Raw genomic sequence first — 27,177 nt, forward strand, 5'->3', positions numbered from 1 at the left:
GGGGAAGAAGTCCTGCTTCACCAGTGCTCCTCGGCCCTGGGAGCCCCTTAGAGCTCCCGCCACATACCTCTGGGGGGTGGGAAAAGGAGGCCAGACTGCTCTGACCTGCCCTTGGCTGGCAGTGAGATGCTGCAAGGCAGCCCGTCTCCATCGCTGGCTGCAGGCCTGGGCCAGCGCTCAGGGAGGGGAAGATCCCTGCTTGGGGTGATGTGATAAGGTCAGAGGGGCCTGGTTACTGCTGGAAGCACAGCTGGCTCTGGGGAAGCCCACCTCCCTGGGGTCTCGTGAGCAGGTCTGAGCAGGGAGAGTGCCCGGCTGAGTGGAGCAGCTGGGGCATCACTAACCCTCCGCCCTCTTGCCAGGACATGGAAATCAGCGTCTTTGAGCTCAGGACTATTCTGAACAGAGTCGTCACCAGACGTAAGTGCCGCCCCCGGCTCTCCCCCGGCTCTGCAGCTCTCACTTCCCTGGGTCTCTCCCCGGGCAGCGTCCGCTCTGCACCGCCGCTTTCAGATAACAGCGTCTCCTCCCCCCAGACAAAGACCTGAAGACGGACGGGTTCAGCATGGAGTCCTGCCGCAACATGGTCAACCTGATGGACGTATCCTCCTGCGTGTGTGGGGAGGGCAGGGGCCTCAGGTGGGCAGCCAGCCTGGCAGAGACCCCTTTTCCCAGGGTCAGCCTGTAGGGGGAGTCCGTTGGGAGCCGTGACTTCCAGCCCAGGTAATTTCAAGAGGGGTCTAGCCCAGCAGAGCTCCCCAGATATCTGCTCTGTGCCGCACGCCCATAGCTTGGGGGTGGATAGAGCTGGTTGGAGCAGCACAGCGCACCCCGGCTCCACGGCCCTTGGAACAGGCGGGAGCAGCAAGTTGTCTGGAACAAGCTTTTGCTTCCTCTCTGTGCCGGCTGCCCAGGGAGCTGTGCCTGCCCCAGCCCAGAGCCTGGCCACATCCTGAGTTTCTCTTCTGCCTCCCACTTTGTGAGAGGAAACACCCTGCCACTCAGTTCCCTCTCTCGGCACGCTCCTGCACCAGGCCAGGCCCCTTGCTGCCCAGCAGGGATCGGCTCTGTCTCTGGGTGGAGGGGAACCCCCGGTGAGATGCGCTCTTCTGTGGCTGCCCAGGAGAGACCCGATGCCTCCCAGCTGAGTATCAGTGCGCACACAGCTAGCCGTTGCGTCTGCTTGGGGGGCGCGTCTGCATTAGCACGGTGCCCATGAAAACAAAGCTGCGCCTGGGTAGACAAGGTGAGCAGGAACATCTCGCTGGGGCCCCAGCTGGGACTGAGGGAGGCTGTGCGAGGTTCTCGCCCAACTCCTTCAGTGGAGCGGAGCATTTCTCCCTGCCCTGCCTTCTCGCTGCTGGGAAGCAACAGCTCACAGTCTGTGCTCCCCACTCTCACACTAGGGTAATGCCAGAGAGTCAGGCTCACTGGGGAGCATGAACGAAAAACCAGCACGGCCTCCTCCCACTGTACCCCAAGGGGGAGTGGGAGCAGGCGCCAGCCCTGCTGTAGCCTGTCTGCTCCCAGAGTGCTTCAAAACTGAGTGTAAACAGTGCCAGAGAAACGCAGCCACCTCTGGGATGGGGCCCAGCCGCTGTTTAATTGCTGCAGAGCACAGCAGTGTGGGGGATCCCTGTGCCCAGTTCGTGCAGCAGGAGCGGGGAGAGAGGCCATAAGGAACTGAGCAGGTGAGAATTTGGCCTGACTAAAACTCCCGTCGTTGCCAAAAGTTCCCTGGGATCTTGAACACAAGTGGCCGAGGCCTCTGCCCTTTGCAGCGTCTTCCTGCCACTCCCCTCACTCAGGGCTGCAGACCCTCGGCTGGTCACTTTCTTCTTGACTCTGCTCCCAGAAAGATGGCAGCGCCCGCCTCGGCCTTGTGGAGTTCCAGATCCTGTGGAACAAGATCCGCAGCTGGCTGGTAAGGGGCTGATTTGTGAAGGGCTGGACCAGACACACGCCTCCGTGGCAGGGGGGTAGCCCTGGCCTTCACCCCCCTGTTGTGTCATTGCAGACCATCTTCCGTGAGCACGACCTGGACAAATCAGGCACCATGAGCGCCTATGAGATGCGCCTGGCTCTGGAATCAGCTGGTAAAGCAGCAGAGAAGGGCCCTGGGCTGGGGTCCTGGGTACATTGAGCTTAGACCCTGTCTGAACGTCCCTTGCAGCTGGAGCAAGCCCAATACTCTCTGGTGCCATGTGCTCAGAGACTGCCAGCCCTGGCATTGGGGTCACACCTGAAGTCCATCCTGGCTTCTCTGCACCCCAGTTCCTGGCGTGTGCGGGCAGCTCTGTGCAGAATCTCATGTTCACAGCTCTGCTAGTCTGAGCGCCTGAGCCGAGAGGCGCCTGGACCCAAGTGGGGGCTACCTCCTATGCGCTCCTTTGTGGGCTGGCTTCCTGGCGAAGGGGCACCAGAGGCCTGAGTGGGTGGGTTGGGGGAGCAAGCTGTACACAGCGGGTGAGCATCCCCCAGCCCCTCAGCCCCTTGTTCCTGCCTGGGCTGGGGTCCATTCCTCCCACCAGCTGCCACTGGAACCCAAAGGGCAGGGACCCTTCCCATGCTCACCTGGGCATTTAGGGCTTCCCCCATTTCCACTGCGCAGGCTTCAAGCTGAACAACAAGCTGCACCAGGTGGTGGTGGCACGCTACACCGACGCAGACCTGGGCGTGGACTTCGATAACTTCGTCTGCTGCCTGGTCAAGCTGGAGGCCATGTTCAGTGAGTGCATCTGTGGGGGGAGGGGCAGCCGGTAGCTGCACCTGAGACTGGCGGGAGGCCAGGAGAGCCCCATGGCATTGCCAAGGCAGGGTTAGCACCTCAGCATGGGCAGTGGGGGGAAGGCTTTGCCCCCTCACCCCTGTAGCCAGAGCCCAAGTGAATTCCCCTCCCCTCCCCCAAGCGGGAGGTGCCTCTGGCTGGCTGAAGGCCAGAGCCCTCCCCCTCCTGCGTCTGCCCAGAGGAGCTGCAGGCTGGCCGAGGGAGACTCCTGCTGCAGACTGGTGTGCGCCCCACGTGCATTGGCATTGACGCACACAGCAGGGTCCCCGCAGTCGGGTTTGCTAGTGCACTGGGAGACTGCAGGTACGCAAGTGCCGTTAGCAGAACCACCCTGTCCCGGGAGATCGCCTTGATTACAAGCACCGTGCGGCTGCTGAGATGGGAGGGGGGGGCACTCACTAGCCCGCGGCTGGTACAGGGGAATGCGAGGCCCAGACAGGACTTGTAAAAGGATTCCTGCTTGGTCACACGTGCAGGGGCTACAGCCTGGGGTTTGTGGGTGGCCTCCCAGCCACATCCCTTTCGGCCTGCCCCTGCTTACCTTGGTGAGCCGGGCTGGTGTCAAGCATGGCCTGTCTGTGCGTGCTGAGGGGCGGCTAGAGTAAGTCGGTGCAAACTGCCGGCAATGAGCGGCTCCAGCTGCACAGCTAACCCAGGGGCCGGGCGTTCCGGGGAGCGTTCGTGGCTAAGAGGGGAAAGGCCAACTTGTGCCAGATGGCCCCGAAGCAGCTATCCCTCCCTCCGCCCCCTGCAGGGTTCTTCCGCAGCATGGACTCCGAGGGCACCGGCACTGCGGTGATGAACCTGACCGAGGTGAGTGCTAGCCCGCAACAGAGGGCAAGGGGCGCTCTCCCGGGGGGCTGAGGGCAGGGGAGCTGCGTGGCTCCTGGAGTGAAGGAGGGATCTGGGTTAGGGCTGTGGGGAACCCTCCAAAGCTGGCTTAGGGGGAGGACAGGGACTCCTAACCAAAATAATAGTGGGAGGGGGCAGCAGACTCTGCCCCCAGCCAGCTGCTCTGGCTGCTGGTAGCATCCCCCAGCTCAGTGAAGTCAGGGGATAGGTTCCTGGGAATGTCTCGGTAGAAAAAGGTCCTGCCAGGGGCCTGGTTTTCTCGCCCTGCACCTAGGGAAGCCTCCTGCAAAGGGGATGTGTTGCCCTGGTGCCCATCTGGTCCCCTGGAACTGAACACCCATGGCCTTAGCGCTGCCGGAGTGGTGGGTCAAAGTAGTGGGCAGGGAGAGAAGCATTACTCTAGCAGCCCTGCCCTCCCACACCGTCTCCTTATTCCTGGTTCAGGGCAGGTGCAAGTTTAGGGCTTGCCTCTGTTACACCCTGTTCCCTCTTTCCTCTCCCCACAGTGGTTGCTGCTGACGATGTGTGGCTAGGAGCAGAGGCAGACCCATGCAGGCCGAAACACCCCAACGGGCTGGGACACCCCAAAATGCCACCCCCTTAGATTTACAGACACGAGGCATCCCATCATCACCCCCACCTTCCCTTCCCTTCCCCTGCTGAGCCAACACCCCTCTCCCGGTCCCGCAGCATGACAGACTCCAGCCTCATGTTACCCCTTTTCAACCCAAGTGGCTGATCTAAGGGGGGGCCCTGGGGGTGTTCCAGCTGGCAGCAGAAGGCCAATCTCTCTGCGGTGCAGTCCTGTTCACTCACAAAGACTATAGAAGGTCCTGTCTGCACAGGCAGAGGGAATCCAAGAGCAGGAGCCAGCTGCTTTAGTTCAGCGCACGTAACCACTACTTCTCACCTGCACTCCTGACCCACACGCCCACCCCTCTTTCCCAGGTTTCTTCAGGTCTGCCCCCAAGCGCACAGCTTCCCCTCTGCCCGTCTCGCTCTGTCCCACCCGCTGGCCGTCATTCCCATCCCCTGCAGCCACCTGCTGGCCATACCCAATTGCACCTTCAGCCCCCCACCTGCTCATTTGGGGGCAGACTATTTGGTTTTGTTTCAGGTGTGACCCCTTACTGTGGACTCATTCCACGTTAGTTAGGGGTTTTCGCGCAACTCATGACAGGGTTTTGCCCAGCTTGTAGCACTCCCAAAGGCTGTGCCTCTCTAGATTATTTCCCAGGGCCGACATGGCTTGTACCCTGCAAGAAGAGGTGAGTGGGGAGTCTTCCGCCTTGCTCCCTGTAAACTGGGCACTTGTGCAGCCACTCAGGAGAGATTCAGGTGCCACCCAGCTGAGGAGCAAAGCACCTGTTCCTAGGCTTTGTTTCTGCGGGGGGGTGCACATTCGCACCTGCCTTGGCACACACAACCAGTTATTCAGCGTATGGATGGCAAAGGTGAGAGGGAAGATTGGCATGCTACATGTTGAGCCATTGTCCAGGGGCTTCAAAGCATCCCCTCGCTGCAGAGTGGGATGCCAGGAAGGGAGGGGACTTAACTGCAGGTGGCAGAGGACCTGGCCCTCCCTGGCCAGGCTGATTTTGTGAGTGAATCCCACCAGGTCTCAGGGCTGGGAACTGCAACCCTGCGCCTCTGTTAGGGGCTGGGCAGGGGGCTCTGGGCCTGAACTGCAGCTTGGTGGGAGTTGACTCTGGTTACATCTAAGGGGGGCATTTGAGAGGAGGAGTGGTCTAGTGGTTAGGAATGGGGCGGTGAGGCTCCCAGCCCCTGGGTTCTGGCCCTGCTCGGGGAGGGGAGTTTGGTTTAGTGGCTGGAGGGAGGGGGTGGGAGTCAGGACTCCTGCAGCAGAACTGTTCTAAGCACTTGCACAGTCTTCACCATAGTGCCTGAGCATCTCCTGAATGTGGACATGACCAAAGTATAAAACCCCCTGCTGGGTCAGGACTCCTGGGTCCTAGCCCTGCCTATCACTGACTCATTGTGTGGCCTTGGGCAGCTGCTCTGGGCGTCAGGCCCTGTCTACACTGACGAGCTCAGAGCAGCACTGGTGTGCTGAGCCAGCTGCGCCGCTTTCATACCGCTTGTGTAGCTGCTCTGCGCCCCCGGGAGAGCGCTCTCCCGGCCGCACACCAGAATCACCGCCACCAGCAGCGGTAGCCGTGTCTCCCGCTGACGTCACGCTGTCCGCCCTGGTGTACCTGCGGTGCAGCTTACGTCGCACACGGATGTAGGGTTCCCTCCACCCCCTTGAGTGATGTGAGTTACACCAACAAAAGTGGGGGGTAGACAGACCAGACGGTCTCTTCACCCCAGGGTTGCTGAGTACAACAACTTTGTGGTGGATGTTACTGTTCTGCCCCCTGCTCATTAGGTAGGGGCAGAACACCCTAATGCTGCCTTGGTGAGCTCCCCTGTACCGCTGTCCTGGGGGCTTGACAGGACTAGGACTGTGATTCCTACTCCCCAGGGGGTGGGCCCCCTCACTTCCTGGCCCCTATGCTACAGCTGCTGTGGGCTGTCCAGCGCCCCTGCCACGAGGCAGGAGCGTGGGCAGCAGCACGAACACCGGGCCCTCCACCTTGTCTCTGCATCTCTGAAGGACATGGCTGCGGACATAACCACTTCTGCCTGGCTGACAGAGCTGCCTCCCTGCTCGCCATGTAGCCTGGATAATAAATAGCAATCTGTACAAACACAGCCTGTGCAGTGAGTGACTCTGGGTATTGCGGCCTGCAAGCAGCACGGCGCTACGTCCGGGCAGGGCCTGGGCCCTAGGCAGCCATTTGGGCTGGGCTGAGTCAGGGAGTAGCCCCTGTCTACAATGGAGCAGAGCAAAGGGGCCTAGCTCTCTTCAACAGCATCTGTCAGGGAGGGCTGAGAATCAGTCTTGGCCAGGAGGGTGTGGGTAGAGCTCCCTTCTTGCTTGTGGTGCCAGAGCTACAGTCCTATCAAATCTACAGCCATGCAAAACACATCAGACCCTGAGATCTGGCCCTGTGTGTGCTTTTACCCTATGCTATGCAGATGCTGTGGGGGAGACCACTGTTTGTCAAGCTGGGGGACCTGACCCAAAAGGGAGTTGCGGAGGGATCACAAAGTTGTTACAGGAGAGTCACAGTATTTCTGCCTTTATTTCTGCATTGCCTTCAGAGCTGGGCAGCTGGAGGGCAGTGGTTGTAGTGTTGGCGAGGTGCCCAGCTCTGAAGGCAGCACCTCACCAGCAGCAGTGCAGAAGTAAGGCTGGCAATACCATACCTATATTACCCTTACTTATGTATTGCTGCTCTCAGCACTGGGCAGCTGGAGAGCAGCAGCTGTGGACTAAGGGCCCAGCTCTGCAGGCAGCAGTACAGAAGTAAGAATGACCATCCTATACTGCCTTGCATGTTGAATGGTAACAGAGAGGGAGCCGTGCTAGCCTATACACTATCAAAACAAAAAGCAGTCAAGTAGCACTTTAAAGACTAGCAAAACAGTTTATTAGGTGAGCTTTCGTGGAACAGATCCACTCACCTAATAAACTATTTTGCTAGTCTTTAAAGTGCTACTTGACTGCTTTTTGTTTTCATACTATACTGTACCATCATTACTTCTGTGCTGCTGCTGGCAGCTCTGCCTTCAGAGCTGGGCTCCCAGCCAGCAGCCATGGCTCTCCAGCTGCCCAGCTCTGAGAGCAGCACCAGCAGCAGCACAGAAGTAAGGGTAGCAGTGCAGCCACCCCTCCTCCTTGGGTCAGGAGCTGTACAGCTACAACACTCTGACATTTCAGAGCTGGCCATCTGAAATCCTGAAATTCACTGTTTTTAAAATCCCATGAGCGTTGAATTGACCGCCATGGACTGTGAATTTGCCAGGGCCCTAGCCAATAGCATATGGCATAGCCTAGTTCATCTCTGTTGAACTAGGGTTTGAGGGGGCGGGAGGTGTGGTCCAGGGACTGGCAAGTGGCAGAGTGTTCTGAGTCTGTGCTAGGCACCAGATGCTGTGGGGATGAGACATGCAGCTATGGCAAGAAGAGGCTGAGGGGAGCCCAACTTTGAAGGAGATCCTCCTTTCTGGGGCACATGGGATGGTACAACTGCTGCCTCTTGGTGCTGTCTGTGGGAGTAAAGGGAAAAGGCTATAGCTGAAGGAGCCATTAACCTTCTTTCCCCGTGGCCCCGAGTTGGGGAGGTAGCCTTGCATCCCCTGGGAAGCGTGTGGGCCAGCAGGCAGAGCTCAGAGGGAATCCCCAAGCCCTGGCTTGTCCCCTGCTCTTGGGAAAACTCGGCACTTGCCCTCGGTGGCTCTGGTGTTGGTGAGGACCGTAGGTGGCATTTTGGGGGGTAAAGTGGCACTGGTGGCTTTCGGGTTTGTGCGCGGCTGTCCTGCGTGGGCTGTCCCAGCTCTGTGCCGGGGTGACCGCGAGGTGAAGTGAGGCTGCTGTGCTACTGCTGCATCGGAAAGGAAGTTAGCTACATGCCTGCCCTGGGCTCTGGGTATGATTTCCAGTGGCATTTCTGCCTGGCAAGCACTAGGGGGCAGTATAGCTCCACAGCCAGCCTGGCAAGGTCTGGATGTGCCAGTGGGCTGTGCTCCAGCCAGTGGTGCTGCTGGCTCAGGGCCTGCAAGGAGCCCAGGTTGGATGTTAGCAGAGGGGTCCTGGAGTTGGGAGGCCAGGAAGCATCTGGCGAGCTTGGCTGGCCAGGCAGCACCACCCTCCTGTGCTGGGAGCCCAGCCCAGCCACCATCCGGTGAAGTCATTTCTCACCTACGGGAGTCACCGGAGGGGAAATGCTGCAGGGCTGAGCAGCAGCCCTTGAGCCCGGGCCTGGGGAGCCGGCTGGGTGCCTGCAGCATTTCTTAAGGGGTTCGGGCATGAAACCGACCTTCCACCCCTGCTCACCCAGGTGCTCATGAATGGCAAGCCAGGCTGCTGTCTGTTGCCATGTATGTGTCTGGGCCAATGTCCCACCGCATCTTGGCCACATGGGTGTAATGTGCCAATGTAGCAGCCATTCACCTCCATGGAGCCAGCGTCCCCTAGACCTGGAGTGACTGTCAGCATCTGGGTAATGCTTAGATTGTCCACCCCAGAGAGCCCTAAGGCTGGAGTAACAGAGAGGGCTGTAGGTGAGGGGCCTCAGGCTGGACTAGCAGGGGGGCTGCAGGACTAAGGAACAGGGGCTGAGTGGGTTATGTCCCACTCCCCAACAGCTCACCCCATCATGGCCCACCCAGCCCAAGTCACAGCCCTCCCAAGTGGGCCCTTGTAGCCACACCACTGCTGAGGAAACACAAAGCAGGACTCCCTATTCTCCCTGCAGCAGCTGGTGCCCTGGCCTAGGAGGAGGCTGGGCTCCAGGCCATTTCTGCGTGCCCTGTGTGTCGGAGTGGCAGTCATTGTTTGTTCCTGAGAGACCAGGTGGGTGAGGTCACAGCTGTTAGTGGAACAGCGTCTCTTAGTGGGAGAGACAAGGCCGGCGCTCTCACCACCAGAAGTTGTTCCACGAAAAGCTATGACCTCACCTGCCTTGTCTCCCTCGTATCCTGGGCCCAACAATGACGGCTCGTTCCTGGCATGCGGCAGCCCAGAAAAACGCGCTGCTTGCCATATGCAAGTCTGAGCTGGGGCGTATCCCTGGCGGGGGCCCATGAAAGTCAGGGTTGCGAGCACCACCCCCCACTAACAAGACCAGAAGTGCCCATGTTTTTATTTCCCTGGGAGTGCTCAACCCTCCTGCCCCACCCCAGCCCTTCCTCCAAAGACTCACCCCTGCCCCTTCCTTTCCCAGCATGCCCCCTGCCCCCCCTTGTGCCTCCTGCACACCGCTGAACCATGCTGCTGCAGAAACTGGGGGTGGGGAGCTGACGGGCAGGACTGAGCACCCACAGTTTTTCCCTGGAGGTGTTTTAGCTCCACTGCAGCCCTAGACTCGGCACCTGTGAACTAGAGCATTGCCCAGCTTCTCTGGCTTCAACCAGCGGGGCCGCCTCAGAAAGCCCCGGTAAAGCCTGCGCTACCAGGCCCAACACGGAATGCCCAGGTGTTTTGGGCTGAGGGGCTGGGCAGAGCGGGGGGAGGTTGCTCAGACAGTAAGGGGTTAAACATGCGAGGCGAGGGAGGGGAGTGGAGAGGAGACTGGCCTGCAGGCTGGGCTCTGGCCCTGGAAGGGAGACCACACAAGGCACTTGACCCTGGATAGGGATTGTGGGAGGCCAGGGCGGCTGCTGCCTCTCCTGAGATGGTGCAAATCGCAGCTGGCTGCAAAGAGCTTCCAGGCAATCGGCACGCAGGAAAGAGGAGTGAGGGTGGCCAGGGCCCTCGTCTGTATTGCTCGAAGCAGCTGCTGCAGGTGGGCTCCCTGTGTGTAGCCAGCCAGGGAGTCACGGCCCGAGCCTTGGAGCAGCCCTCGCTGGCGAGGTTAGTGATGGGAGCGGCGGAGCTGAGGATGGTTGCAGGTGCTGCTTGCCCCCGCCCCCGCCCCAGTATTCAAGCCGTGCAGGAATTGTGCGCGCAGCTGGGTGGGCTTTGCTAGCCAGGCGCGCTGCAGGCTGGGCGGGGAGGTGCTGCTTGTGAAAAGTGTCCCAGCCACCCAGCTTCTGCCACCCCCCACCCCAGCCTGGGGCTGAGCCTCCGGGAAGGCTGCCTTGGCCTGCAGTGCAGCTGCCTGAGTGGCTGAGCGCACTGCGTGGGGGAAGGGGGAGGCCGTGGAAGGGGCAGCACTGGCTTACAGCCCCCCAGTGCCGCCCACTGGCTCCCGGCTGTGTCTGGGCAATAGGGGACAGCTGACAAGCAGGCGAAGAGCAGAAGAAAAGTGGCTTCTGTTGCTCTCCCAGCTGTGGGGACTCATCACAGACACAAAGGGCTCAATTGTGGGGCACCCGGCCTCTGCCGTTGGGCTGACAGGTGCCACAGGCTTAGCCTCGGCGAGCAGACCTTCTGGGCGGCAGCTGGGGCAGCCTTCCCCCTGCTGCAGCTACCCTGGCTGGCGGGGCCCCAGGGGAGGGCAGGAGGGGCGCCCAGCTGCTGGGTCACTACTCCTCCGAGGATGCTGCTCCCCCAGCCACTTGTGGCCCAAAGAGGGCAACAGCCAGCTCCGGCTGAGCCCTGAGCCACCCCCATGGGTTCAGCCCGCAGGCTTCCCATGGGCGCTGCTAACGCAGCTCCGCCGCTGCCAGCTGGAAGTGGCAGCCGCTGTCCTGTGCCCGGCACCCTGGGGGCTTCCACCTGCTGGTGTAGGGCAGACAACTGTGACTGGCCTGCGGGCAGATCGGCCAGCGGGGGCACTGTGGGGCAGCTGGGAGGCCTGGGCCGCTTGGGGCAGGGAGAGCTGGAGTGGCAGGGGATGGTGGGAGCCACTGAGCGGCCCAGCGGGTGCCTGGTGTCACTCGGCAGGCAGGGAGAGCTGAATCGGCAGGAGTGGGGGTGGGAGCAGTCAGAGCTGCACTGCAGCCACGGAGTGCCGGGGGGCCCTCAGCGTGGCGCTGCAGGAAGGCAGATCAGGGCCAGAGCGCCTCGGTGGGCAGGGAGGTAAGAGCTGCCCCGATGGCGGGGGGCACGTCCTCCCCATGCGCCCGGCCTGCCTTTGGCCCCTCTGAGGCTGCTGGGCAGGTTCTCTGCCAGAGGGACCTTCTCCTGGGGAAAGTGGTTGGTCTCATAGGTCCTCCAAGAATTGGGAGGGACCTGCCTCCTGCCACTCCACTAGCGCTCCGTTCGCTCCCCCGCGTCCCCGCCCATCACGCCGGCATCCAGCCAGCCACCAGGCTCCTGCCCAGCCCTCAGCTCCCAAGCACCTCCCCCGGGCCGCTGCTAATTACTGCCCGCAGGGCTGTCCTGGGGCCTGGCTCTCCAGGCCTAAGAGGCTGTGAATTGGAGGTGGCAGAAGGCAGCTCACCTTCTGTGGGCTTGGGAGGGGGTGGCCCCAAGGCCAGGACTCCCCCACATTGCAGGGGCTTCTCCTGAGGCTAAGGATCCCCTATGGCAGAGGGTGGGCTAATCCCATGGGCTGATGTTCCCATCTGCCCTGGGCAGGCTGTGTTCAGTAACAGCCCGCGCTGGGGCCAGCTGGCCCGTGGGAAGCCTCTCATGCACCAGGATTCCTGTGGGGGGGGCTGTTTCCTTCACAGACCCCACATCCCTGTCCCTGGGGGGCTCTCAGCACCTCTCCTTGAGTGACCCCCCCCCCGGCCCAGCTTGGCCTAGCGCTGAGCTCCGCCGTGGGCCCATCACCCTGGCAGACGCAGCCTTCCCAGGCCCATGAGCTGAGCCTGCCCTGTCACTGGGCCACTTCCCCAGGAGGGGCGCTGGGCCAGGAGCTGCCTGAGGAGCGTTGTCTCAGTGCCAGCAGCTTGCCCGGCTGGTGGGGGGCAGGCCCTGCTTCAGAACGTGCCCTGCCCTTCGGGCCTGGCCGCCCCCTGGGGTCCCCAGCATGTGTCTCCAGTGCCAGCTGCTCCTGTCGATCCTCCCCCACACCGCCGGCCAGGCACCGGGTGCCTGTGACTGCGGGGAAGGCCAGGGGGATTCACAAGCCATGCCCACCTGGCCCCACCAGCTGCTGCTGCCCAGAGCAGGAATGCTCCCCGGCCCGCTCGCCCCATCAGATGTGGGTTTCGCTCCCCTCCCAGGCCCGCGGCTGCAGGAATGTCAGACCCACTGGCACAAAGGGGCCTTTGTGTGGCAGGAGACACCCTGGCTGCTGCTTCTCAGTGCTCAGCCGCTGCTTCTGGCAATCACCACGCAGGAGGGCTGGCCTGGGGCGGGGGGGCACAGGGGACTCGTAGTAGCACATCGGCCCAGGGTCCCCTGCCAGTATTTTAGTTTGTGAATGGGCTGCCCGCATATGCTGCCTCCCTGCCAGTCTTGGTGGCCCTTCATGCACCCCCCTCCTGCAGGCCCCAAGCGTCCCTGGTGCAGGGGGACAAACGACAGGACCCTGCGGGGGCCTCTATGCCCAGGGCAGGCACAGCCGAGGCGCAGCAGGGCAAGCATCACTGCCACCCTGCAATGTGCCTCAGCCCTGCCCTGCGGGGGAGCATGCGGGGTCAGCATCCATGGTCCAGCTGGTCCTTGGCCGCTCTGTGGTGCCGGCCCATGGATGACAGTAATAGCGGGTTTTGTCATGGGGATCCCTTGTCACCAAATATCTGTCGCTTGCTACTAGCCTGGGATGGAGGGTAGCCTGGGACCTGGTGCTCTCTATGGGGAAGACTCAGAACGTTCCTGACCCTTCTGTTCCCTTCTCCATGCCCCTCTTGTTCCCCAAGGTTCGCCAGCCTGCACCTGGGGGTGGGCGTATTGCAGTGGCTGTGAACCGTCAGGGGCATGGCACCTAAGCGCCCGCGCAAGAGTAGCCTCCCCGCAGCCAGTCCTTCGGGAACCGCCAGCGGCTCCCGGGGGCGCGCACATCCCTGGCGCAGCTCGGAGAGGCAGTGCTTGTGTTGTGCAGGCTAGGGGGGCAGCAAGGGGCACAGGCCCCTATGCAGAAGGGGGAGCCAGTGGAGGGTCTGGCTGGTGGGCATATCTGAGTACTGCGCTAGCAGGAGGGTGGTGGTCCAGATGGCAGGAGAGGGGTGTCTGGCTGCAGCACTGGGGCCGGACAGGCGAGCAGAGGACCGGGGGTTCTGGACAGCAGTGGAGGAGGCTGGGGTAGGCAGCATTCTGCTGCAGGCCTTAGGGGTGGAGGGGAGAGCTGTGCCTTAGTGGCCATGTCTGGAGCACAGGGTGGCAGGCAGCTGTCAGCCCCCAGCCACACTGAACAGCTGCTCTTTTGGTACTGGCAGAGCAGGGGGAATGTGCCCCTGGGGCCTGGCTCCCTCCAAGCCTCCCAACTTGCTCCATTATCCAAACTGCTTCTAGCCAACACCCCCCTCCCCGAGAATGACTCTCCCACGTGCAGCCTGCTCAGAGGACGCCGCACTTGTCACTGCCCAGCCTTTCCACTCCCCTCCCAGCAGAGCTCTGCAAGGCCTGCCCGCAGCAGCTGCCCAGGCGAGCTCCCCGGTCAGCTCCCAAGAATGGCATGCATCTCCCCAGGAGCAGCCTGCTCTCCCCCCAGGAGCCAGGGAGCCTTGCTGAGCTTCGCTGCTAGGGGATGGGCAGCAGGGAGCTGAGAGAGCCCTGTGCCAGGCTCCAGCTGGGCGGCACCAGCCTTGCTGATGGAGATTCGGGCCAGACCTGGACGTCTTGCCCTGCACCTCCAGGAAAGCTCAGCTTGGGCCCACGAACTAACTGAGGGGCTGGCCCTTCCCAACCCCATGCCACAAAGCCCAGAATTCCCCTCTGGCCACACTCCTCCCAGCCCACCTGCCACCTGCTGAGAGCAGAGCTGTATAGCATCTTGCTACGGGATTTCTGACGCACAAGGGCTGGGTCACCGGAGGTCCAGCAGGTTCTCACACCCGTGCTAGCCTAGTCATCTTTTCCCACCTCAAGCCAGCTCCCCCTAGCCCTGTACAGCCAGTGACACCACCACTCTCTGCTTTGTGTCTCAGCGCCTGAAGGGCCTCCCTTGAGGTGGGGCCAGATGCGGATCATCCATCTTGTCATCTTGTGGTTCCCTCCACTAATGGCTTCTCCCTCCCACTCTCTGTGTCCATCACCACTGTTTCTGCAAAGGCAATGGCATCAGAGGGCAAAGGTCGCTGCTTTGGCCCAGCCAGCCTCCTTCCCACCTTCCTTGCCTGCTCCTTGTCTCCAGCTCCCGCTTTGGCCGTACCGTATCCTCACACCGCTTGCATCAGTCTGATGTGTTTCGCCCACTCCCAGCAGGAGAGGTTCCTGTGGGGGCCAGGATCAGCCTGGTATCTGGAGTCAATGAGAGCAGCCCTGGCTCCAAGCTGGTTCCTTCCAATGTGCTGAAGTCCTTTAAATATGCTTTTGGTGGTGGCACAAGCCAGGAACCTTCTCCCTGTCTCTAGAAAGGGACCATGGAGTATTCCTCACTGCTGGCGAGACGCTGGCAGGCTCCGCCCTTGGGCCTGCTCTCTCTGCACATGGTTTGTGGGCTGTGACCTCACCCTTTTCCGGCAGGAAGAGGGCCAGGGCCACAGGCAGGCCAGTTCTCTTGGGGTTTGGCATTTCCTGTGATTAGGGCTACCTCGGTCCTGCCCCAGCCACCCTCACTCCCCAAGAAAGCTGCTCTCAGCAGCAGGTCTAGGCATGAGCACATTGCTCTGGGGCAGCCTTCTGCCGGGATGGACAAAGGGGCATTCTCTCCAGGCCCTTGGATGCACTTAACAAAGGCTTTCCCATCCGATCGGCCGCAACATGTGGTGTTCTGTGGAGCGAGGTGCTCAGACTTTCATCTCTTGCTGAAGCTTGGCAAAGTCACACAGGGGCCTTCCCTGCCCTGCCTTAGCACCTCACCCCTGAGGCCCTGAGGGTGCTTTGCCAGCAAGTGTGAACGCTGCCTCCACCTCTCCTGAGAGGCAGAGAAGAGTCCTTCTCTGAGGACAGGGGAAAAAGGGCAGCAACGTGCTCAAGGTTACACAGCAAGTCAACCACCAAGCTGGGAACAGAACCCAGGAATCTTAACCTACAGTCCTTCTGCTCTAACCAGGAGCTACCACACCTCTCCCAGACCCCAGAGGGGAGCCCTGATGCTGAGTCCTAATCCCACAGGCTCAGGCTCCTCCATTCATCCTCACATTCATATGCACCAGTGAATTCACAGCACTAAACATGAGAGCTCCAGCTACACCAAACACTGGAAACAACAAGAGCCCCAGGGTCTAAAGAAGTGGGTCTGTCCCACGAAAGCTCACCTAATAAACCATTTTGCTCGTCTTTAAAGTGCTACTTGACTGCTTTTTGTTTTGATAGTGTATAGACTAGCACAGCTTCCTCTTTGTTACTACCCAAAGTGTGTGTGTAGGCAGGTGAGTGGCTCACGTGACACCCCCCCCACCACACACACACATCCCTGCTATGCAGAATCCTTCACACGTGCATCCCAGGTCCACTGCAGTGGGGACAACAGGTGTGACCCATGGAAGAGCCTGAGCGCAGGAGGGGAATTAACTGAAGCAGCAGACGAGACTCCAAGTGGATAAAAAACCCCTCCTCTTAGGCCAAAGAATGAGGGGAAGAAATACAGATAGTGGCTGGTGCAGAAAGACCATTGCCTCTCTGGCAAAGACGCCAGCCTTTCAGGCACCAGCCCTCCCTTCCCCAGACGCTCAGGGACTCTGGCCCTGCTGGCTACCGAGTGGCCCCTTGCCCCTCCTACCCATGGCACTGCTGCCCCTCCACACATCACCCTGGAGCGGTGGTGGAAAGCAGTGCAATGGGAGGAGCTGAGGGAGTGATCTAGATGTAAGGTGTCTAATGCCACTGCGGGGGGGCAGTTGAAGGGGCTGAAATGGGGCTGGGAATGAGGACCTCACCGTTGCATTCCCAGCGTGGCTGAGGAAAGCAGGAGGCAGGGCACGGTGGTCTGTTCCCAGCTCTGCCAGTGGCTCACAGGGTGCCCTTGAGCAGTGCCTTGCCCCCCGCCCTCCCGTGCAAAATGTGGGCAGGGATCCTGACCTGTCTGGAGGGGCAGGGGGCTCTGAGGGTGACCTGGCAAATGTTTAACTGTGCTAGTGCCCTGGGGTAAAGCAGCACTAAGCAGGCCCAGGGCTATCATCATTTGCAGCTGCTTGGCAAACAAGCCCAGCCCCACCTGAGCTGATCTCTGGTATTTGGCAAGCCCCTTTCCTGCGGGTATCTCAGCAACTTGGGCCTGCATGTCTGGAGCAAGGTACATGTGATTCCTGCTAATCCCTACCCTTGCTATGGCACCAACAGCCTGACACTAAAGAGGTTTCTGAACTGTACTCGCTAACGCCCCTTTGTTCCACGGGGCCTCTCCCCGCTCTGTGACTCTCTCACCAGGTTTGGTAACCTGCACGCACAATAGAACTAGGAATATAGTAGAATACTTTGCTCTTGGCAGGCATCTCTCATTCTCCCATCATGACGTACTCAGCGCAGCCGTGCACACTTAGCTCACACCCGCACAGGCAGGGCTTTCGCTGTGCTTTGGCATGGGCAGGTGCAGGTTCTCTGACAAGCTAGGCAAGATCTCTGGCTCAGTTCTCTCTGCTTTCATCCACGCAACACCTCCTGTGGATTGGCAATCAGCATCAACAATCCTTTGCTCCATCTGTGGGCTAGCCCGCCTTGGGCTCATGCTAACTGACGACGCTCTGTAGATTTGTGCTCACATATCTATCTACACCAGCGATATCATCATGGGACCTAACTTCAACCATACCATCAGGGGCTCCTTCACATCTACTGATATAATATATGCCATCACGTGCCAGCAATGCCCCACTGCAATTTACATTGGCCAAACTGGATAGTCTTGCCATAAAAGAATAAATGGACATAAATCAGACATCAGGAACTCTAACATACAAAAACCTGTAGGAGAGCACTTTAATCTCCCCGGATACTCAGTAAGAGATTGAAAAGTAGCAGTCCTACAACAACAAAAATTCAAAAATAAAATGGAAAGAGAAATTTCAGAGCTGCCATTCATTTGCAAATTTGACTCCATCAACCAAGGATTAAACAGAGACTGGGAGTGGTTGGTCCATTACAAAAGCAATTTCCCCACTCTTGATGTTCACACCTCCACATTAGCATCTGACAGTGGGCCACATCTCCCCTGACAGAAGGGACTCGTTGTCTCCTCTCTTGATGTTCACTACTTCACACTAACTGCCAATAATGGGCCATTTCCACCCTGACAATAGACTTTGTCAGCTCCGGCCCTCCCTTTTACTGGGACCCCCTCTTTAAATTCTCCTCTGGAACCCTCTCCCCCACTCATGCATCTGACGAAGGGGGCTTTGCCCATGGAAGCTCATGCTCCAAAATATCTATTAGTCTATAAGGTGCCACAGGACTTCTTGTTGTGTTTGAAGATACAGACTAACATGCCTACCCCTCTGATACTGTGTGAGAAGGGAGTATTATGACTCACATTGTACTGATGGAGAAACTGAGGCCCAGAGGGGGCAGTGACTTGTCAGCCCTTTAACAGAACCCAGGAGTCCTGACTTCCAATTCCCTGCTGCAACCACTGCCTCTCCCACACAGGGTGAAAATCTCCCACCTGAGAGAGTATAAACGCTAACACAACTGCAGCAAATGGCTTCATTTGTCTTGAAAGTTGCTCCCACTACCCACATGCAACCCTGCTGACCCCAGGGGGCAGGAGGGGTGATGCTGGGCACATACTGATACTGCAGCACCACGTAGCATGCATGAAGGCAGTTGTGTGCCTGTGAGTGTGTGCACTGAGCGAGCAAGTGAGCAAGAGAGCTCACTCTGGGCCTACAACACAGGAAGCCTGGCAGGCCCCGGGGTGTCTAAAAGGCCAGTACGAGGGGGGTCATGTCTCTGCTGACCCTTGCAGCTCTGGTCCCTGCGGCAGAGCTGTTGAGTGACTGTTCTGCTTCAGGAGCAGAATCTCTCCCTGCTGGGGCTGAGGCTGGGGCTGGGCCAGGGCCAGTGACTGTCCTGTGTGTTCATCTCTAGCTCCCCATGAGAAAGCTGCAGGGCTGGGACAGGTCATGGCAGCTGATCTCATTGCCAGGGCTTTCAGATGGGCTCCTCTGGGGAGTGGCTGGGCTGCGTCAGGCCTGGGCTGGAAAGAAAGGGGAGGCGTCCTTTGGCGCTCAGGGCCCCTGCCCCGCCGCAGCAGTCTGAAATGAGATGACAACTCCAGTCTTTGCTCTGGTTATTTCCTGCCCCCCGGCGCAGTGACACCCTCCCTGCAATGCATGCCGGGCTCCGAGTATGTCAGCCCTACCCTGAGAAGCTGGGCAGGCACTGTGTGCCTCAGGACAGAGGGACAGAGGGAGCCACAGCTTTCTTCCAGTGGAGGCAAGTGGGGCTTGGCTGGGAGTGGGAGACAGCCTCAGGACTCGTGGGTGCATGGAGCTGTCCTCCAGAGGAGCTGGAGAGACAGCAGGGCTCAGCTGCAAGGATGAAGGGAGATTCTAGAGAGAATAGAAACAGACAAACAGGAACTGGGATGAAATAAGGCCCTAGTCAGACTCCTCCTGTACTGCCAGGGGGAGGCCCTAAATCACCAGGGACGAGTCCTCGAAGACGGGGCAGGGGAGGGGCCCAAAGCTGAGCCTGGCAATGAAGGATTTGGAGGACAGGTCAGGGCGGCTGGGAGGGACAGTGGCTTGGGATTCCTCCTGGAGTGAAGATGATTCTCCGTGGATGTTGGAGGTTTGCACAGTTCTCAAAAGGCTCCAGCAAGTCAACAGAGAGAATCGTCCCCCCAGGGACGGGCATCTGACCTGAACCGGGGCAGCTAACCCCCTCAAAGGAGAATGAGCACCCTGGGCCAGCTAGCAGGGCAGGCAGTTAGAGCAGGGTGTATGAGAGCGCGTGGGGCACCCTGAGCTCCATCTGGGACAGACACAAGGAGCTAGATCACTTGTCTGACTAAGTGATCTAGATCAGCGGTACTCAGAGGTCTTCAGGGGGTGCAGCACCTCAGCTAGCTATTTGCCTAGTTTTACAAGAGGCTGCCATAAAAAGCATTATTGACGTAGGCACAAACAAATGTCATACAATGACTTGTTTATACAGCTCCGTGTTTTACACGCCCAGAGCGAAGTGCAATATTTATACACAAATTCATGTCTTTGATAGGTTGGTGGTCAAGCTGAGAAGGTAAGCAGCTTGTCAGCAATAGTGTGGGGCAACACTCTGGTATGGTACGGGCTGATTTTGGCAGCCGGAGGGCACTAAAAGTGAGGGGAAACTGTGGTCTTCCGTCGGGGTGCCAGATTTTCAGAATGCTTACGCAGGCCATTGCACAAGCTCCACGTGGCACCTGGCGGAGAATGCTCGTGCTGGATGTAGGGAAATGTCCTTCTGGAGGGCTGGGGCAGGCTGGGTTTTTGTATGTGATTTACGGGTTTTAATGTTAAAAGGAGCCCTAATGAGAAACACGCTCCACTAAACCAGGACCCATCACCCCACGGGCAGGGGGGGTTAGGAGAGGCAATGCCCTGACAGCTGGACTGCTCATACGTGCGCATTTTCCCTGCAAATGCTCAGAGGGCAGGGCTGTGGGCTGGCGAGGGAGTGGGGAGCCCGGGCTACCACCTGGATGCAGCTGAGGTATTTCTCGTCTGGGCAGAAGAGGAGGCAGTTAACGCCCTCCTGCCACGTCATGTGTGCCCTGCCCAGGGAGCAGGAAAGGAGCCTCCAGTGGCAGCAGCGACCATGGCTGAGAATGGTGCCTCTTCCTGCCCCGAGCCAAACAGCCGGTGTGCCGCGTGGCTGCCTGGCAACAAGGTGACCATGGTACTGGCAGCCCACTGGGGCGATGAGGGCAAGGGCAAGCTGCTGGATCTGCTGGCGCAGGACGCGGGCATTGTCTGCAGGTGCCATACCACAATTCAATAAACCTGCCGGACATTTGTGGGTAAATGTGGGACGCAGGACTGCTGTCTGAAATGCAGGACGTCTGGCAACCCTAGTCTTGCATGCTCCCCTCAGGCTTCTGCAAGGCTCTGCTTATCCGGACCGGTCGCTCTGTACTGCTCAGGCAATTATTCAGAAAATAGTTTCAGAAGCTCTAGAGCAGTGGTTCCCAAACTTTTCGGCATCACGGCTCCTTTTTGATTTTGCGAAACCGTCACGTCCCCCCCACCTCTTCTTTACCACCATCCAACCCCCCTTTTAACCAAAAATTCAATTTGTAATTTCAAATTTAAAATGCACACAAAAACTTGGCATAAAACTTTGTTTAAAGTTAAAGATAAGCACAAATAGTTTTCTTGGCCCCAAAATGAAATACCGCTGTGGTCTGCAATCTTTCTATGCCCAAGATCACTTTTTAAATGTCAGGGCAAGCCCCAAGAGCCTGCCCCTTTCTTGAGGCCCTGCCCCCTCTGTTTCCCCTCCTCTCCATCCTTTGCTGTCCCCAGACCTACTCACTCTCACTGGGTTGCGTCTGGAGTGGGAATGAGGGATTTGGGTGTGGGAAGGGGTGAAAGGTGCAAGCTCTGGGAGGGAATTTGGGTGCAGGATGAAGTGAAGAAGGGGCTGCTAGCTCAGGGAGGGGCTCCAGGCTGGAGAGTGTTGGGGTTGCTGAGCAAACCACAGGCTTGTGGACGTGAGGGTGCAGGAGTTCAGGTTGGGGTGTATGAGGGGCTCAGGGCAGGGGTGTTGGGAGTATAATGGGCTCAGGACGCAGCTGTGCAGTGTGTGGATTGTGCAGTAGTGGTGTGGCAGAAGACGGGGTGTGAGAGGCTCAGGACAGGGGCCTCCAGTGTCTGACAGGCTCAGGATTGAGGTGTGTGGGGGGATGCGGGGGTGTTACGATGCTTTCGGCAGATGGGGGCTTGGCTCCAATTGGGGGCTTGTTGGCCGGGCTTCATTTTTAAATAAAATCTGTCCAACGCAAACATTTCAGTGTTGTCTTTATTTATGGGAGGGGCACGGAACCTGTACTCATGGGGGTCTGGACCAGGGGAGGGGACAGCTTGGCTGGTACCTGGGGTCCCCGCAGCTGCGCACCAGCTCCAGGGTCTTAGGAAGTGCACACTCTGCTTCCCTCCCCAAACGCCAGCACGTTCCCTGTAAAGCCAGGCCTGTTGCCTGCCGGTGAATACTTCCACCTGCTGCCTTCCTGCGCAGGGGACGAGGAGGGGAGTGGGAGTCCCAGGTCTGCGCCTGCTCCAACTGCTCAGGCAGCGTGTGCACTGCTCCTCGCTCCCCATGGCAGCCACGCACTGCCTGAGCAGTTGGAGCTGGTGCAGATCCGGGACTTCCACTCCCCCATTGCCCCCTGCTCAGGAAGGCAGCAGATGGAAAGATGTCAGCAGCAGGCAACAGACCCAGCTTTGCAGCAAATGCGCCAGCTGTTTGGGGAGGGGAAGCAGCTCACACGCTTCCTGAGATGCTGGCTCTGGTGTGCAGCTGTGGGACTGCCCCCCCAACACTGCAGGAAGTTGGCGGCGCTATCTCCATTTTTGCAGAAGATAACACCAGCACAGGCTATTTCTCGGGGTGGGGGGGCATGATGAGGGGACTGGGTTGCCTCACACCCCCTGGAATTTCGTCACACACCCCCAGTTTTGGAACCTGTGTTCTAGAACTTCCCCAGTGGTGTCATCATCGCCATATAGTGAGACCACATCACTGGTTCTTGCCGGTCTTGGAACACAAATATTTATTGAACTCCACTGCCTTTTCTGTATTATTATTGCTAATTCTACCATTTCCATCCAGGAAAAGACAAATGCCAATGTTAGGATATTTTTGGTGGTGTTGTTTCTAATACGTTTTAAAAACTCCTTCTTGCCCTTAACTCTGCCAGCTAGAGATTTCTGCTTGTATCCTTTGGCTTCCCTTATCCACGTTCTATAATTTCTAACTTCCGATTAATATTTATTATCTCAATATACCCTTTCTTCTGGCTTTTTTTTTTAAACTAGCACAGACTTTTCCCTCACTTGTGGGATTGTGCTGTCTTGGGCATCTAGGAAAGTGTTATTACTCAAGTCCCAATTATCATTCGTGTTTTGGAGAGCAAGAAAGAAAAAGCCTCATGTTTCCACATAGCAATTTGCATGTGTTCAATAGTATTCTCACCTGATACTCACATGAAAGTGGCAGCAGGCACCAAAACCCAAACGTAGCCCTCCTACTAGGCTCCACATGGCACCAACACCCATTGCTACCATCCAAATAGATGGCAAGTGTTCAGGTGACACATTTTGCATGAATGTCCAGCTCTGGTGAGAAAATATGTTTGCAGCATAGTTTCTGATCCTCAGCACGGCCCCAATAACTGCAGGCCAGCCTCATAGCCTCTGTGGTTCCCAGGGACACTAGATTATAGTACCTCCTATGGGCTGTGCTCAACTTGCTCCAAATGCCCCATAAGATTACTTCTGCTGCTGCTGAGTCCTCCTTCCTTCTGAGAGTAATGGATCAGCCCTACATGCCAGGGCTGCAACCCCCTCTCCCTACACCCACTTTCTCCTAGGCTGAAGCACAAGTGCCTGCGTGACTTGGATGTATTGCTCTCCCCAGGGGAAGCTGCAGACCGTTAGGAGCAGGGCGTGGGTGACAGGACAGCAGTTGCTGTGGGGGTTGGCTGTATTTTTAACTCAGCCGCCTGTTTGGGGTTTCAATAGGACCTTGTACTGAAACAGAACCCTACACTGCAGCCACTGCCAAATCGCCTTATTGTGCAGGACAGATGTTGTTATTGCAATCCCCTCCTTCAGCCTCCAGTGCTAAGCACCCTGCCTGTGCCGGGAACCAGCACAGCCATGCTGACAGATGGGGGTCATAGGACTGAGCACTATCGCTGTCACCAGAGCATGTGCCCAGCCCCTTCCTCCCCCCACCCCAAGGGAGAGTTTAAAGGGGCAGCTGGTGAGGAGGGGAATTTTTGTTGTTTCACATTGCTGGGGACAGTAGTTCTGTTTGCGTCGGAGACAGGTCAGGTTCTCAGGGGAAGCTGGGCATCAATCACTCCTCTTTGGGGAAAGATCCAGGACATTCCTGAGCAATCCTGGAGAAGGAAGAATCCCAACAACTGTAAGAGCCACTTGGTTTACACGGGTGCTCTCTTAGAGCTCATCGACATTTGGAATCTCAGTGTTGGCACCCTGGAGCTCTGTGGCACATCCCGGGACAGGTTTGATACATGATGGGGCCACCTTTTAGCTCTAATTGGGACAATCAAAAGCTGCAGACTAGGGCTGTTTGTTTGGGGGACAGGGTATTTCTTTGCCACAGTAACTCACCAGGGTCTAGTCGTGAAGCGGTGCTGTTTCATTGCTGGGGTGGAGGGGAGGGAATGAGTGCAGGTCATGAGCACCAGAAAACAGGAGGACACATATGGAGTCAGCAGAGACAGTCAGGAGCAAGTCTTAGCTATTAAGCCATTGTTGTATATACATTATTCAATCTTTGGACTGAAGCCTTTTCTGGGTTACTCCGCAGGTTGCAAAGGGGTACGCAAGGTAGCAAAAGTGTTTGCTGGAGCAGGCCCCAGATCTGCCCAGGGGTCACAGCGATTGTCTCTTTGGCTGACTAAATGAGGGAGCATATTATGGTGTGTATTTTTCTTGTTGTCTTAGATTTTTCCCACGCACAGGCCATCTTCAGAGGGAGAGCTGCCCAAGGGGAAAGCTGTTGCTGAACTTGCGGTAAGGCTGAGTGTAATATGCACAGTCCAAGGCAGAGCTACTGTAGCTGAGCTTTTCTTGCTGGTGGTGTGGGGTTGGAGCCTCCAGCTTCTCTTAGGCAGCACCACCATGCTGGGCCTTAGCCTGGGAACTAGAAAACACTTCCTATATGTCAGGGTGGTTAAGCACTGGAATAAATTGCGTAGGGGAGTTGTGTAATGTCCATCACTGGAGATGTTTACGAGCAGGTTAGACAAACACTTGCTAGGGATGGTCTAAGATGGTGCTTGGTCCTGCCAGGAGGGCAGGGGACTGGACTTGATGACCTCTCAGAGTTCCTTCCAGTTCTATGATTTTATAACTCTCAATTTATAAAGGTACAGAGTGCTTTACTAAGCTGGCATGTTCCCTGTCACTCATAAGAGATTATATCTGCATTAGACTGTGTACCTCCAACATGAAGTTTTCAGTCACAGGTGACCACTTTTAAAAGTGACAGAAGGAAGAATAAAACAATGAGAAGTCATGTGGCACCTTACAGAATAACAGATCTGTTGGAGCACAAGCTTTTGTGGGCAAAGACCCCCTTTGTCAGATGCATAAGGAAGGATGGGTCATGCACTGTGGTGCTAGCTTGGGTCTTAGGTTCAGTTCCCACAGACTTCCTGTATGATTGTGGGCCTTAGTCCCTCCATTTATAATGTGAGACTCAGGACATTAAAGCAGCTGCTCAGATATGTTGGCGAGGGCCACAGAAGTATATCAGATGAATAGCCAAAGATCCACTCTTGGTAGTTAGCTTTTCTACTCTCTCAGGACAGCATTCCCAGTACATTGCATTAGAAAATCTACTCTGGGTTTTGCCATTATACTGCATGCTGGGGCCATGAGGAATTTAACTGGAGGGAGGGGCACAAGAATAGAAATTTCCTCCTCTTGCTCTAAAAGCCCAGGTGTAACCCACATACCTACTGGGTGTGGGTCATGGGACCATTTAGTGGCCCTTTGACCATTTGCAGAGACAAAGAGGGCGTCTCCTCCCCAGCCTTAGCTAAGGCAGCTGTTTTGTAGCTCACAATGAGAAGCTCAGTTTGTAAGCTCCAGAGCTTCTTGGTTCAGTTCTGCCTATTGGCACCACACAGACACCTTTCACTAGCCCTAAAGGAGATTTTCCATGAGCAGCTGACAGTAGGGGACTTATGACTCACAGATCAGTTCTGAGTCCGCCCCCTCCCCCCATATCTCCCTCACACCAACACTTAAGGAGTTTGCTGCCCTTACATAACCCGGGCAGCACCTCTCTGTGGGCCTTGCTAAGCGGTGACCCCCTGCAGAGGTGACGCTGAGCCGGGGCTGGGGTGGTGATGTTGTCGCCCAGGAGTCCGGCAGGCCCAGACTGGAGGACGGAGAGGGCAGGAGCCTGGCTGGGGCAAGGGGCCAGCAGAGGCGGGGGCCCTGGCCGTGCAGAGCTGCCGGGAGCCGGGGACTGGCCCCGCACCCCCCCCTCCCCGTGTTGCCATGGCGCCCGGAGAAGTTTCCTTGCCCGGAGCCGCTCAGCCGCCCATGCCGGTGGAATCCAATTGCATCATCGCCTCCGGCGCTGGTTGCCTGGACAACTCCGGGCACGTTCGGAGATGATGACTCCCGCCCCCGGGCCGGGACGGGCAGGCGGCGCCCGGCGCCAGGGGGCGGCAGAGAGCCGCGGGGCAGGGTGGCGCGCGGGCCGCAGCTGGGATCCCGGCCCCTGCGGCGCGGCTGGGAGCGAGCTGGGGAGCCGCATGACCTCATGCTCGGGAGCTGCCTGCCGGACGGGCTGGGCCCGCGCGGAGGAGAGCGCGCGGCACGCCGCGAGCAGGGCTGGGGGGATCTCCGCTGCGGGCCGGTGGGCAGGATGCACCCCCCGCCCGAGCCGCTGACCCTGCCGTGCCTCTGCCCCGCAGAGCCCGAACCAGCGCCCTGAGCGCAGCATGCCCGCCCCGCTGCTCCTGTTGCCGCTGCTGCGCACCCTCCTCGTCCGCCTGCTGCTCCTGGCTCGCAAGCGCCTCCTGCCGCTGCTCCGGCGCCTGGGGGCCCGCCTGGGCTCTCGGGAGTCCCGCGAGGCGGTGCTGACCTGCCTGCTTTGTATCCTCAACCTACGCAAGAAGGCGGACGACTGAGACCTCGAACCTCCCCCCCGTCAGCCACTGCGCTGGGGAGACAGCGCCGTGCACCCAGCCTGGGAGGGAGAGCGCCGCCAGCTGCCATCAGAGAAGAGCACCTTGCGCCGGCACGGCACAGCCCAGGGCAGGACTCGGAGTCCTCCGAGGGGGAGGAGAGACCCCAGCGCTCGGACTGGGAGCTGGGGAAAGTAGCTCAACACCCGGCAGAAGCCAGGCCAGCCCCTGGGAGCAGACTGCTCGCTCCCCATCTCAGCTCTGCAGAGCTGCCCAGTTTCCAGCCTTTCTCTGGGAGGATCTTTTTCCCCAGCTTGGGTCTGAAGATGGGACTCGTTCCCCCCCTTGCCTCCCTTCTCTCCCTCTCTGCCGATCCTGTTTGCTGACAGCCCCTCTGGAAGAGATCCCTCTCCTTGCTCTCTGCCCTAGACCTGGGATGGTGTTTCTGTGACTTTTGCCCTTGGGTTGGAAGCCCCACGTTTTGGGCCACTTCAGAGGAAGCTGGAGAGAGGCCAGGGGAGTGATCTGGCCCTGGGCCCTGGGGGACGGACTAGACGGCACCAACTGGGGCTTCTCCATCTCTGGTTCAGGAGGCGGAGTTCAGCTGAAATCCTGTGTCGTTTCCTTGCCCCGAGGTTTGGGAGCTGCTGGCTGGATCCTTCACGGCCTTGCCTCTCCTTTGGCAGCAGCATGGGACCTTTGGGGCTGTGATCGCTCCTGGGGACACCGCCAGGCCTGTGCTGGCGTGAGGATGTCCGGCAGCACGGTGAGGAAGATCCAGCCTTTTACCATCAGCACCAAGCTTTCCTTGCCCAAGTGCACTGGGGACTTCCCAGGCGATTCCTACCCTGATGATGCCACGGCTGCCCTGGATAACCGGGCCCTGCGCCAGAACCTCAATGAGCAAATCCCCCTCTGCATGGCCCAGGCTCGGTCCAGCCCAGTGCCCATTGCAGGTGGGTTCCGGAGCAGCAGCCCAGCTGAGGAGGGCATCACCGACGAGGACCAGCTCAATCGCAACTCGCTAGCCCGCTCCATTAAGAAGATCACACTATCCAGCTGGCAAGGGGAGCCTGGCCAAGGCGAGAGAGGGGTCCCAGCGGGGCCTGTCCGCTCCCCTTGTGAGAGGAATCACAACAACAACAACAGCAGACCGGGGAAGGCTCAGTTCAAGGTAAGGACTCTGTACCCCAGTGTCAGGGCTCGGCAGAGCCA

General features: G+C 58.5%; 2 protein-coding genes across 7 annotated transcripts in view; both read left to right on the forward strand.

Moving 5' to 3' along the window:
- The window catches only part of CAPN11 (calpain 11), a 28,316-nt gene extending 21,961 nt beyond the window's left edge, over window positions 1-6,355 (forward strand). The window contains exons 16-22 of the mRNA XM_074989769.1: window positions 363-420; window positions 537-601; window positions 1,856-1,924; window positions 2,018-2,096; window positions 2,612-2,728; window positions 3,543-3,601; window positions 4,147-6,355. Of these exons, the coding sequence (XP_074845870.1) occupies window positions 363-420; window positions 537-601; window positions 1,856-1,924; window positions 2,018-2,096; window positions 2,612-2,728; window positions 3,543-3,601; window positions 4,147-4,173 (474 nt within the window). The 3' untranslated portion in view covers window positions 4,174-6,355. The remainder of the gene's footprint in view (window positions 1-362; window positions 421-536; window positions 602-1,855; window positions 1,925-2,017; window positions 2,097-2,611; window positions 2,729-3,542; window positions 3,602-4,146) is intronic.
- Window positions 6,356-23,761: 17,406 nt separating this feature from the next.
- The window catches only part of LOC142011008 (uncharacterized), a 48,494-nt gene continuing 45,078 nt past the window's right edge, over window positions 23,762-27,177 (forward strand). For 5 of the 6 annotated variants that reach the window (XM_074989770.1, XM_074989774.1, XM_074989773.1 and 2 more), the window contains exons 1-2: window positions 23,762-23,830; window positions 25,750-27,136. In XM_074989770.1, the coding sequence (XP_074845871.1) occupies window positions 26,714-27,136 (423 nt within the window). In that variant the 5' untranslated portion in view covers window positions 23,762-23,830; window positions 25,750-26,713. Of the gene's footprint in view, window positions 23,831-25,613; window positions 27,137-27,177 lie in introns of those variants that run through there. The other variant, XM_074989771.1, reaches the window with a different exon arrangement.

The sequence above is a fragment of the Carettochelys insculpta genome, chromosome 3, assembly GCF_033958435.1.
Source record: "Carettochelys insculpta isolate YL-2023 chromosome 3, ASM3395843v1, whole genome shotgun sequence".
Classification (NCBI taxonomy): domain Eukaryota; kingdom Metazoa; phylum Chordata; order Testudines; family Carettochelyidae; genus Carettochelys; species Carettochelys insculpta.